The sequence below is a fragment of the Aulonocara stuartgranti genome (genome assembly GCF_965226115.1).
Source record: "Aulonocara stuartgranti genome assembly, chromosome: 3".
Classification (NCBI taxonomy): Eukaryota; Metazoa; Chordata; class Actinopteri; order Cichliformes; family Cichlidae; genus Aulonocara; species Aulonocara stuartgranti.
The window spans coordinates 71,378,243-71,391,352 of NC_138941.1; the positions used below are offsets into that span (position 1 = coordinate 71,378,243).

The 13,110-nt window shown below is 41.8% G+C and overlaps 1 protein-coding gene across 1 annotated transcript; it reads left to right on the top strand.

Moving 5' to 3' along the window:
* The first annotated feature begins 5,959 nt into the window (after window positions 1-5,959).
* LOC309703608 (P2Y purinoceptor 14-like) lies at window positions 5,960-8,341 on the top strand. The gene is made up of 4 exons (XM_082528528.1): window positions 5,960-5,994; window positions 6,795-6,903; window positions 6,993-7,252; window positions 7,345-8,341. The coding sequence occupies exons 2-4, from the start codon at window positions 6,799-6,801 to the stop codon at window positions 8,018-8,020; spliced, it is 1,041 nt and encodes a 346-aa protein (XP_082384654.1). The 5' UTR covers window positions 5,960-5,994; window positions 6,795-6,798; the 3' UTR covers window positions 8,021-8,341.
* Window positions 8,342-13,110: the final 4,769 nt, after the last annotated feature.

Sequence of the window (13,110 nt, forward strand, 5' to 3'; positions counted from 1 at the left end):
CCGGGGGCTCCTCCTGCCTGGTAGGGTCTCCCTTGTCAAATTGGTCCTGGGTGAGGGACCAGACAAGGAGTGATTCAGAAGACCTCTATGAGAAGAACACCTAGGGAACAGTTCACCCAGCCTGGGATAGGGTTACTGGGGCCCCACTCCGGAGCCAGAGCCAGAGGCCTTAGTCCATGGGGCCAGCCAGGTACAGCCCGAAAAAGGGACATGGGTCCATCTTCCTGCAGGGCTACCACCCACAGGAGGGCCTGTAGGGGTTGGGTGCATTGTGAGCTGGGTGGTGGCTAGGAGCAGAGGCCCTGGCAGACTGATCCCTGCTTATCAAGACTTGCAATTGGGACATGAATGTCACCTCTCTGGTGGGGAAGGAGCCCAAGTTAGTGCGTGAGGTTGAGAGGTACTGGCTAGATATAGTGGGGCAAAAAAGTATTTAGTCAGCCACCGATTGTGCAAGTTCCCCCACTTAAAATGATGACAGAGGTCAGTAATTTGCACCAGAGATACACGTCAACTGTGAGAGACAGAATGTGAAAAAAAAATCCATGAATTCACATGGTAGGATTTGTAAAGAATTTATTTGTAAATCAGGGTGGCAAATAAGTATTTGGTCAATAACAAAAATACAACTCAATACTTTGTAACATAACCTTTGTTGGCAATAACAGAGGTCAAACGTTTACTATAGGTCTTTACCAGGTTTGCACACACAGTAGCTGTTATTTTGTCCCATTCCTCCATGCAGATCTTCTTGAGAGCAGTGATGTTTTGGGGCTGTCGCCGAGCAACATGGACTTTCAACTCCCGCCACAGATTTTCTATGGGGTTGAGGTCTGGAGACTGGCTAGGCCACTCCAGGACTTTCAAATGCTTCTTACGGAGCCACTCCTTTGTTGCCCGGGCGGTGTGTTTTGGATCATTGTCATATTGGAAGACCCAGCCTCGTTTCATCTTCAAAGTTCTCACTGATGGAAGGAGGTTTTGGCTCAAAATCTCACAATACATGGCCCCATTCATTCTGTCCTTAACACGGATCAGTCGTCCTGTCCCCTTGGCAGAAAAACAGCCCCATAGCATGATGTTTCCACCCCCATGCTTCACAGTAGGTATGGTGTTCTTGGGATGCAACTCAGTATTCTTCGTCCTCCAAACACGACGAGTTGAGTTTATACCAAAAAGTTCTACTTTGGTTTCATCTGACCACATGACATTCTCCCAATCCTCTGCTGTATCATCCATGTGCTCTCTGGCAAACTTCAGACGGGCCTGGACATGCACTGGCTTCAGCAGCGGAACACGTCTGGCACTGCGGGATTTGATTCCCTGCCGTTGTAGTGTGTTACTGATGGTGACCTTTGTTACTTTGGTCCCAGCTCTCTGCAGGTCATTCACCAGGTCCCCCCGTGTGGTTCTGGGATCTTTGCTCACCGTTCTCATGATCATTTTGACCCCACGGGATGAGATCTTGCGTGGAGCCCCAGATCGAGGGAGATTATCAGTGGTCTTGTATGTCTTCCATTTTCTGATGATTGCGCCCACAGTTGATTTCTTCACACCAAGCTGCTTGCCTATTGTAGATTCACTCTTCCCAGTCTGGTGCAGGTCTACAATACTTTTCCTGGTGTCCTTCGAAAGCTCTTTGGTCTTGGCCATGGCGGCGTTTGGAGTCTGACTGTTTGAGGCTGTGGACAGGTGTCTTTTATACAGATGATGAGTTCAAACAGGTGCCATTCATACAGGTAACGAGTGGGGGACAGAAAAGCGTCTTACAGAAGACGTTACAGGTCTGTGAGAGCCAGAGATTTTCCATGTTTGAGGTGACCAAATACGTATTTGCCACCCTGATTTACGAAAAAATTCTTTACAAATCCTACCATGTGAATTCATGGATTTTTTTTTCACATTCTGTCTCTCACAGTTGACGTGTACCTCTGGTGCAAATTACTGACCTCTGTCATCATTTTAAGTGGGGGAACTTGCACAATCGGTGGCTGACTAAATACTTTTTGCCCCACTGTATAGTCAGGCTAACCACACCGTACGCTTGGGCTCTGGAACGAGTCTTCTGGAAAGTGGGTTGGACTCAGTCTGGAGTTGCCCCTGGTGAGTGGCGGTTGGCTGGGGTGGGTATTCTGGTATCCCTTCGGCTTGCTGCCTGTACGTTGGAGTTTCTCCCAGTGGACGAGAGGGTTTGTTCCCTGCGCCCTCAGGTTGAGGCACAGGTCCGGACTGTCGTCTGCGCTCATGCATCACAATACCCAGCCTCCTTGGAGTCCCTTGGCCGGGTGCTGGAGGGTGCTCTGCCTGGGGACTCTGTTGTCCTACTGGGCGACTTCAATGGTCATGTGAGCAACGACAGTGAGACTTGGAGGATCTTGATGGGCGGAATGGCCTCCTGGATCTGAACCCGAGCGGTGTTTTATTGTTGGACTTCTGTGCAAACCATGGTTTGGCCATAACAAACACCATGTTCGAACATAAGAGTGTCCATAAGTACATGGACACTCTAGGCCTCAGGTCGAGGATTGATTTTGTAAATGTATCACTAGACTTGCAGCCATATGTTCTGGACACTCATGTACAGAGAGGGGCTCAGCTGTCAACTGATCAGCAGTGGGGTTTTTTAGCAGGTGTTTGACCATAAAGGCCTTATTTGTGCAGTCTCCTCCTAATATTTGATGTAGAGATTCTGAGGTGCTCTTAACTTTTGCCATTTGTGAGGCTGGTGACTCGGGTGAATTTATCCTCAGCAACAGAGGTGACTCTTGGTCTTCCTTTCTTGGGGCGTCCTAATGTAACCCAGCTTTGTCATAGAACTTGATAGTTTTTGGTCTTTGGTATAGTGAAAACAGGACTGTTGGAAAACCATTTCAGCTGACTACGTTATGAAACTCAGTGAGAGAAGACCAAGGGTTTGCAGTGCTGTCAATAAAGTAAAGGGTGGCTACATTCAGGAATCAAAAATATAAGATATAGTTAGAGTTATTTATCAATTTTTGTCTTTGCTACAAAATTAATCTTGCTTCATATATTTGACCTCTCCAGTATGTGTCTAGAAGTAGAAAGTAGTAAAAATAAAGATGAATAAAACCGTTGACTATTAGAGTATATAAGCAACCTGTCCATCACAACTAATCAGAACATGAAATCTGTTTTTTCTGTACAAAAAAATATGTTGATCCAGTTTAGCAGTGACGTCAAACAGGAAATAAGTCAGAGTGCAGGTTAGCAGTGTGGTCACTGTGTTTCCTGACACATGTCAGTCATGCTGGTTGCTCATGTGGTGGACATTGAGACATTCATACTCTGATATCATATGTATTTGTGTACATTATATAATCTTAATGGAGTGTTTAGATATTGGATGGTGATGGGCTGGATAACTTTGTCATATTGGTCTTAGAATTGCAACCTGACACTAATCCCTAATTTTTTTACTGAAAGATGCAGACCCTAAATACAAGAGGAAATGAGGGCAAAGAGGAAACACCTGGCAAAAATGTAACAGAAAAGATAGGATGAAGCAAAACAGAACAGGATGCACATGAGACAGTAGACTATCAAAGTAAAAACATGAGGAACACACTGAGACACAGACTGACAAAACCTAGGAAACAAAGGGAGGAGAGAGCAAGGGATGAGAGTCCAGAAACAAAAAAACAAACCGAGTTTAAAACTCAAATAATTCAGGAGGAAGAACATTAGTCCAGAAATGAGTCTAAACTCAGGAACAGAAGTTCAAAACACAAGAAAAAATAAGCTCTGGGGCTCGACTGCAGGGCCAGCAGGGCCAGTAGTGCCAGCGATGGAGCAGGTCTAGAGGCCAACTGCAGGGCCAATGGTACAGGTGAGGAAGGTATAGGGGACAGCCATTGGTCCCTGCTCTCCAGAGCCCACAGCTGGCAATGGAGTTGGCTAGATGGGCTCTCCCGAGGCTCCAGCACGTGATAAAGGTGGCTGGTTGGTTTCACCTGAGCCCCTAGCTGACATAGGAGGATGCTGTATGGGCTTGCCTGAGACACAGACAAAGAAATGAGTGCAGGCACCTGCCAGAAACCAGTCACTCCCACCTTAGCAGTAGATACCGGTGCAAGAGTATAGGCTGGATCAATGCCAATCTCACCCTGGGAGTTGGTACCAGCACAGGGAATGGCTGGCACCAGCTGACCCCACCCGAAGAATAGATACAGCTGCAGGGACTAGCAAAGCCTTAGCGGGCCAGGGAACTTGAGTAGGGACCAACTGAGTCCCGACCACCCTCACCCAAGGCACTGGTATGGGTGCAGGGATATGCTGGGCCCAGGCATCCCTGGGAACAGGATCAGATGAAGATTTAGGCACAGGGGTGCCTAAAAACCGCATCTTATTAACCCTTTCACGCATAGTGGTCACTAGTTGTCCACCTAAATGGACGTGTAACAAAACTCTTTGAAAAGTACATGTTTAAAAAAACATAAGGTTCAAAAGTCTTTTTTTCATGCCTAAAGATGAATAAAAATACTGCAGAAAAAAAATCCTGCTTGAGATTGTCATAATTCATGCATGAAAGGGTTAATCAGCAGACCGTGATAATAATAATCTTAGTGAGCTCCCCGAACAGCACCACAGTCTCAGGAGCATCCATCGCAGAAATGTGGCATGAAGTTTTCGATAGATTTGATGAGTGAGTATTTTTAACAGTATCAAAAGGTGAGGAACCATAAACAGCTCTGGAGGTGTTCAGATGAGATTCACAGACAGTCTTCAGGCAGATCAACTTGGATGAATAAACACTGGTCTCAGAACAGCCAGGCAGGCAAACATTAGTAGACTCTAACTCAGTGGTTGTGGACTTTCAAACAGTCTTAAAACTAGCGGACATAAGCACACAAGAAACAGATTCAGAGTGCACCGACAGAAACTCAGTATGAGTGGTTTGTGTGGTTCATTTGCACAGGTTTGAACACAGTGATCGTACTCAGGAGCAGAGAGAAAAACAACGTACCCTTTGGAGAGGTGGTCTTATTCGAAACAAACTCCGGAGAGGATCATTCGTGGTGAGAATGTAATCCAACCATCTGAACCCATTATCGGGTTTACGTTCCAAGTTTGAGCAAAAAAAAAAAACATCCCATGATCACGTATGCTTCGTATTGTGGGATGCAAGAAGTTGCTATGTATGTACAAGGTTCTGCACATGCCAGAGTACTTCTGTTCTCCAAAGGTCCAAAACAAAGCACCACATTTTTTTTATTTTATTGCTTTTATTTTATTGCTCCTCCCCTACAGAAGAAGCCAATGAGCAGACTAAACATTCTCACATAGTTTGTAGTGACACATTTTGGTTGGATGTGCATCATAGCCATCGTTCCCCCAAGACTCTGGAACTCACCCCTCTGAATCTGAGGTCTGTGCACTCATGGATCTCTTTTTTAAAAGTGAAAACTAATGTTTTTAAACCTTGTTTTAAGGAAACTTTTTGCTTTTCTATCATTTTTATTGTGAAGCTCTTCATAAATTAATATAATAACCTGACATTCTGTTGGCTAAAGTGTTTACTTAGATGAGTGGTTTGTGTGGAATGTGCAGGTGTTTGAAATGACCTCAAAGTATTAATTGACTGAAATGCTGTTTACCACAGTGTTGGGTTTGCAACACATGTGCAGGCATTTCAAAAATATTAATAGATTGATATACTGGTAAGAAAAAGTTTTACCCAGATATATTCAATTTATTCTTTAAAAAAATGCTTCACACACACTATTAATCAGCTTTTCTTGCACTTAAAACTGCAGAAGGATAAATTAAAAAATATAATATAAATAGATAGATCTAGATTTTCAGTATTAGCATGTTGTTGGCCTGAAGAAAAACAGGAAGTACAACAACGATTGCAGGTAGCTGTGTGGTTACTGTGTGTTTACTGATCTGCTTTAAACTAGAGTGACACAGTTAGACAGACAGTACATAACAACCTAAGCTTCTGCTGCTCATTAAAAACAGCGTCAAACAAAGGTAAGTCATTTTTATTTCTATACCTGGATCCAATGATAATGAACAACATTCATGGTTTAATTAGGAGCGCAGGGTTTGTAGTTAAGCCAAAGATTCTTTATTTGTGCCCTGCGATCAATAATATGCTGCATACATGTTGTAGTTGAAGGCAACAGATGACCAGGAGGTAGAGCAGGTCGTCTAACGCTGTCACAGGCACAGCAATAAACTGAATACTGAGATGTACCCTCACTCGCTTTTGGATCAAGTGAATGCTTTTCTGATATTAAAGAATTTCAATACTCGACCCTCAGTTATGACTAGATGAAAGAAGGCAGTCCTAGTTACTTAAATAATCTGTGTGTTAACTTTAGACCTGCCCAGTTTCTAGATTCATATACATTTAAATGATGTGATATTACTACTGCTGACACAGCAGGAGCTATTTTGATCATTCCAGGCACTTAAAGGACATTTCCTGATTATAAATAACTAAGTGTTAGCAGGGCCCAAAGTAAACCAGGTCTGGTTAGACACCACGTTGCTAAGATTTGTAGAGATGAATGTGTTACTGCCCTCTGTCAGAACAATATTGAACGTGATTAAAAAACTAGGTGAGCTTACTCACATTCAAAGAGATCATTCCCACTTTAGTCAAGGGCTTAAATCAAATTAATGAGACGTTTGATTCATTTAGAAAGACATATTACTACAGAGTGAACATTAAAGATTAAAAACCATAAAAGGGGTTTCTTTTAAAGATGAAGATGATATCTATGCACGGTTTGTTTCAAAGAGGGGGGTTTATTTTTAATCTCCAGAAACATGGCTGACCCAACAAACATAACTTCATCTTACAATCCGACCTGTGATCTGGCTGTCCCGTCAGTCAGCCCTGTCTTTATGGTTGCCTACAGTCTGGTGTTTCTGGTAAGTTTCAAAATTTAAGATTACGCTCTGTTTGAAATGTAGTTATTACTGAAGTCCTGTTCTCTCGATCCCTTCTGTGTCCTCTTAAGGTGGGTTTGTTTCTCAATGGCATCATCGTGCGGTTTTACTGTTGTGGAGCTCGGCAGCAGGCATCAAGCAGCTTGATGGTCTACCTGAAGAACCTGACAGCTGCTGACTTCCTGCTCTGCCTCTGTCTGCCACTCCGCATCACCAAGTACGCCACCAGCTCTCTCACCATTCGGAGGCTCTACTGTAGCTTTGGAACTTCTGCCTTCTTCCTCAACATGCAAGCCAGTATCCTATTCATGGGGTACATCGCTGCCAACAGGTAAGGAACTAATAATTTATCATTTATTGTAAAAGTGACGTCTGCACTGATTCGTGAGTTTGTCTACTGCCTCCTTTCTCTTCTCTCTCCAGGTATCTGAAGGTGGTCCATTCTTCAGGGCCCCACTTCCTCCAGACAGTACGAGCTGCATACATCATCTCCATGATCACCTGGGCTAGTGTCCTGGCTCCAATAATCACCTATACCATACTATTTTTCATTACTCAACAACCTCTGACCTCTGACCCTGGTTGCTGTGAAGCCCTCATTAGTGCATCAATTAGACCGATCTACAAAGTCTTCCAGGCCTCCTCTTTCATACTCTTCCTGTTAGTCCTCATATCCCTGGTCTTCTTCTACTACAGCACCTCCCGCAGGGTGTTACAGGAACAGAAGAAGCAGCTGGCCTCCCGCCACTCTGAGAAGCTTGTGAAGTCTCGCAGGAACATATTGGTGCTTGTCAGCATTTTCTGTGTTTGCTTCATCCCGTATTACTTGGTTCGGCTTCCCTTGGCATTTAAGTTGGGCGGCAGATCTGTGCGTCAGGTGTTCTACTATTTAATGGATGCAACCACAATACTGTCAGTTTTCAATGTCTGTTTGGACCCTCTTGTTTACTTTTTCCTTTGTAAGAGTGTCCGAGCTCAGGTGAATCTGAAGATTCCATCCAAGAAGACCAAGAGCCGACAACCAAACAAGGGGAGTGAGTGGAGTGAGGAGCAGCAGACAGTTGTTACAACAGCAGCAAGTCAAACCAGTGAGCTGTAAGAAAAATGTAAACAGTTTAAAATATCCAGATTTACTTGAAACCAGGCCATGGATCCCAATTCAGTCTGTGAAGGTTCTCAGTCATCCAGGTCATCATGGTCTCCCAGAAGCTTCTTCAGTTCTAGGGTCAAATGATACCAGATACTCCCAGATACTAAATCTGGACCCTAGAACTGAAGAAGCTTCTCGGATGAGAAGTGAAATGTCTTTAAGCAACTTAAAGAAGTCCAGATGCTTTTCTTTCCGAGCTCCTTTGATCCCAGTTGAGATAAATCCTCTCCAATTAAAAATGTAATGTAAAAAATCTAAAATAGGAGGACAGAAAAGATAGTGTTTACAAGAGTTTGCAAGTTACAGTGTCTGATTTAAATAAACTGAACAAGTGGTCACATTCATTCCAACAATTCATATTGTTAATATGCCTGAAAAATGATTTCAACATTTTCACAAATTAAAACGATTCTTTCTGCCTCTCAGCAGTAATTTTTATATTTCAGTGCACAAATGAATAAATGTTTTCACAGCTTCTGCTTATTAAGGAAAGCTCTAACATTTATGTGCTTTATAATGTTTCTCTCGCTGCATAACTAGAGATGTCTGATTCCACAGTTTTATTCTGTCTTCATTAAAGACAAAGTTTTCATGTTGGTGTGTTCAAACCTTTGACTGTTACCTTCTCAGTTTGTGAGACACTCTCCTGCTGATGTCACACAAAAGGAAACTATAACTTTTCTCATTCAAATCAACAATAAATTATTGAATAAACCAGTAAGTTTAAAAAAACAGCTTCATCATGTTTTCCATAAATGAAATTTGATTGAAGACAATCAAATTCAAATGTACTTTATTTCAGTTTTATTTATAAAGCACTAATCACAACAGTCACCTCAGGGGCTTTATATTGTAAGGCAAACTGAAGACAGGAGAAAAGACGTGCTGTGGAAGAGAGCCAGAAATTAGTATTGCTAATGATTAAATGAAGAGATGTACATTCAGAACTGTTGTACTGACTCATGAATCAGCGATGTGACAGAGCTCTGCTGGAGTGTCTCAGTGGGAGCAAATCTGCATCTAAAGGCTCATGTAGCTCAAATGTATAACATAAGTCATATTTACTCGGTAAAAATTTAGGATGATTAACTTTGGGTAGGACGTGATAGAGGTGCTGATGTAAAAACAAAATTCTGTGTCAGACTGAAGGTGATGTAAAGAGATGAATCATTTAAGTGTCTCCAGCTGTGTAACTAAAGCCTTTTATTGATTCTCTGAATAAACTTATTTATAATGTCTGCAGCTCTGCGCTGTGTGAAGATAAACGCCCTGAGCCAACTATTGTTGGGATTTGGTCTTTTTAAAGCACAATGTGTTCTTTATATACTCATTTTTTGACAACAGAAGGATCAGCTGTTGTTTGCTCAATAAAATAGAAGACATCCATGTGCATTACAGCAGGAACTACAACAGGAAGTGATGCAATGGACTTCACCACACATGCCTGGGCACCAAGGCCAAATTAGCACCAAGTGACTATGTAAGAGATTTAAAATAGATTTTAAATAATTATTCTGTTGTGAGCGTTACCTGACAATGAGTGGTAAGGGAACCTATATGTATTCTACATGTACAAGTATTGTTAAATACGATTTGTATAAGTCAGTTAATTAACTACGTTTCAAAGACAAAAGTATTATTCTGCAGATTCCTTCCTACAGTCAAATACCACAAAAACAGTTTGAAGCTTAATTTTTTGGTGTATGTTTTAGATATTTTTGTTTTGTTTTCTTTTTTTACAATTTCATTTCCATACTTTGATTTTGAACATCTTTCTTTTTAGTTAGAAACCCACATCTTCCAATCAGTGAGTGAATCACACATGTCTGCTCCTCTTGTGAGTCTCCTGATTATTCTTTTTGCTCCTCTTCCTCTTGGTTTTTTTCACATTTTGATTTCTGGATTCTTGTTTTGTGATCTTTTTAAACATGAAAACCTAAAAAAAAAAAAAAAAAACCCTCTCGCTCCTATTTTGCACTGGCTGTGTTTGCACTGTGTCTGCAAGAACACAGGCTGAAATATTGTGTTCATTTATATTTGCAGGCAGTTTATCACCAAGAATGTTCAGCCAATGAACTTGGTGGCTTGGACTGTAGCAGTAGGTTCACCTCTGGTGTTTTTAGGCTTTGTATCCATATTTGATTATTATTCTATAATATATTTGATGTGCAGCAGCAGATGGAAATTAGCCAGAAGCTAAATCTGTTACAAGGCATGCTTTCTCTCAGCTGTACACAAGCAGATGGCTGTTTTTTTCTTAACATTGTGGGTATGTTTTAATATAAAGCACCTTGAGATCAAGTACCTTAAAGCTTTTGTGCTCAATATATATAGTACACTGCAAATACATTTTATTAATTTGTAATACAGCAGAAGTGTGGTGTCCAATGTTAGGAACTGCTGAAGGCTCCCCTTTTTTGAGAGTACAGCATGAAATCAGCAGAAGTAAAAGTTAAATGTTAAGTTAAGATTAAGAACCAGCAGGACTCACCTGTCTTCGATGTATGCCTCTGAAGCGATCCCCTGCCGCATCACTGTAGATCAGACAACACAGTGACGACACTGCTAACCTGCAGGCTTTCCTCTGCTTCCTGTGTGTCTTCACTGCAAACAGCGGTGACAAAATGTTTGCACAGACAACACAGACATATCATTGGTCAGACTGAGGCTCGAGCAGTGTGTTCATCCAAAACAGAGGACTTGGAAAACGTGATCATCACTGTGAAGTGAAATGACGTGTTAAAACTCATCAATCTTATTAACAGTTTGCATCAGCACCTTTACTTTGTGAATGCTGAGGGGGAAGTACTGAAGCACACATCACACACTCAGGGAGACGTGAAAGGGGAGGGGTTTATTTTCTGAATAACCTTTTCTTTTAGCTCACAAACAGATGACACCAAATATTCCTTTCACTGAAGCAGAGCAGGAGAGACTGAGCGTGAACAGCTTGAGTCTAATATTTGCTGTAGCGCTGGATCATTAATAAAAGAGAAAACGTTTTATTCTGTTTGAAAAAATCTCTCCAAGCAGTTCAAAACCATGCAGTGCAAGTGACCTCGTTTGGGCTTTGTGGCTGTTTCATTTTAATTCAGTGTCATTTTAATCGCACAGTGGTCAGTGTGTTCACTAGAACCATCCACACTCAGCCGCCTTCTAAAGCAGGTACAGTTACAGCTTTGTGTTGTTTGAAGCGTCATCATTCCTGGACGATCAGCGCAGACAGAAAAGGGCTTCAAAGTTTATCTCATGGGTATCAGTCAGAAATATAAAAACAACTTTACTGTATTTATTCTACTTTAGCCTCCTGTAAACTCAACATGTTCTTCTAATATTATAGTTTTATCTTCCTTTGTGAGATCCGTCGCTCTGCTGCTGTTAGCCTATCCATGTTTGTTATTGATCAGATACGTGAACGCACTCTTTTAGTAAACCCTGGGTTGGTGTTTGAAGTTTATAACCAACTTAAAGTGTCCTTTTAGCATCAATGATGATGTCTGGATATGTTATTAATATTATTGTTGTTATTTTGAATCCGTTATTACATTCAGGACACAAATAATGATGATGTCAAAAGAGAGCAAGCTGTTTATTGGTTGGTTGAGAAAGTCTTCAAGATAAGACTCCAACATTACATTGAGAATCATAGGAAACGAAGCGAGACGTGGGACTATTTATACTCTGAGGAAAGAAAGAAAATGAGAAAATGCAAATACTAAATACAGACACAAGAAGATTCAACGATGACGTGACAGTGACGGTGGAACAGGAAGTGATACGAGGCAGAGGGAGTAGAAGGCAAAGTACCGAGAGCTAAAATTTCCACTCACACTAATTAAAACAGTAGATTACAGAACTGACGGTCGTCATTAGAACAACCAAAATGTAAAACCAGATCTCACAGACACAAACTACGACTCAGAATTAGGAACATCCAAAACTGTCACACACCTCTGACCAACAGCACCCGCCTCCTCCTCACTAAGATCACGAAAGCTTCAGAGTGTTTTCTAGAAGCTTATTCAGTTTGTGTGGGATCCTTCAATATGATCCACGGTAAGCAGACGCGTCAGATTCAGTTACAAACTGTGGCACACAGGGCAGTATCTGAGGCAATCAGCCCCCACACGCACACTACGTGGGTTTATTTGTGATGTGTGTGTGTGTGTGTGTGTGAGAGGCAAACCACACTCTGTGGGAGTGCAGACTTCACTGTAGCTCAGCTATGTGCAATTTTATGTTAGAGGAAGTTAACTTGTGTGGGTTTTTGTGCAATTCTATGGAGTGATATGGGACGAGAAAGAGGAAACTGAATGCACCAAGTAAGAAAACAATGAACGAATGAACAAAAATATTTTGGAAGGAAGGACAGGAGGAAGGAAGGAAGACAGGAAGGAAGGGAGGAAGGAAGGAAGGAAGGAAGGAAAGAAGAAGATGGATTGCACACAAGGAGCTGTTTAACATTTGCAAACTCACTTGTATCGAGCAAAGGTTTGCTCTGTTTATATTCTTCTTCTTCCTCTTTTTTGTTTCCTTGTTTGTTTGTTTTCTCTTTGTTTGGTGGTGGTGGAGGTTTAATTTAGTAATGTAGATTTTTGTTGGAAAGAGGGATCATTAACTAACTTTGTTAAAATAAATACATCGATCGCTAGTGAACGTCAGCTGACAGAAGAACTTTTCATTCTCACTTCAGACGTATTTTGTCAGTTTTTTAAAGACATCTTTTCTCCTTATATGTCTTGTCACTTGGTTCTCACTCATGTACACGGTGTACATCACTTCCTGTTCTGTTTCCTGTTGTAACACACAGTATTGTCTTCTTCTTTTACCGCACCACTGAACAGCTGCTGTTTACGCTGTCAAAGTGAAAATATAAACCGCACATTTGGGTCTCGAACAGAACGTTAGACAGACGAGAGAGCAGCCTCCTGTAAGTCTGCTACCATGTCTGCTGCTTTTCAGCATCCCCCCAAGCATTTATACAGGAAGATGAGCTGCTAATAAGAGAAGAAACCACAAAACACTCACTGGTGTTTAGG

Bases quoted from the DNA above. Each gene is read 5' to 3' on its own strand.
- LOC309703608 (XM_082528528.1), top strand. From the start codon at position 6,799: ATGGCTGACCCAACAAACATAACTTCATCTTACAATCCGACCTGTGAT. The intron at 6,904-6,992 runs GTAAGTTTCAAA...TGTCCTCTTAAG, and splicing joins CCTACAGTCTGGTGTTTCTG to GTGGGTTTGTTTCTCAATGG. The intron at 7,253-7,344 runs GTAAGGAACTAA...TTCTCTCTCCAG, and splicing joins GGGTACATCGCTGCCAACAG to GTATCTGAAGGTGGTCCATT.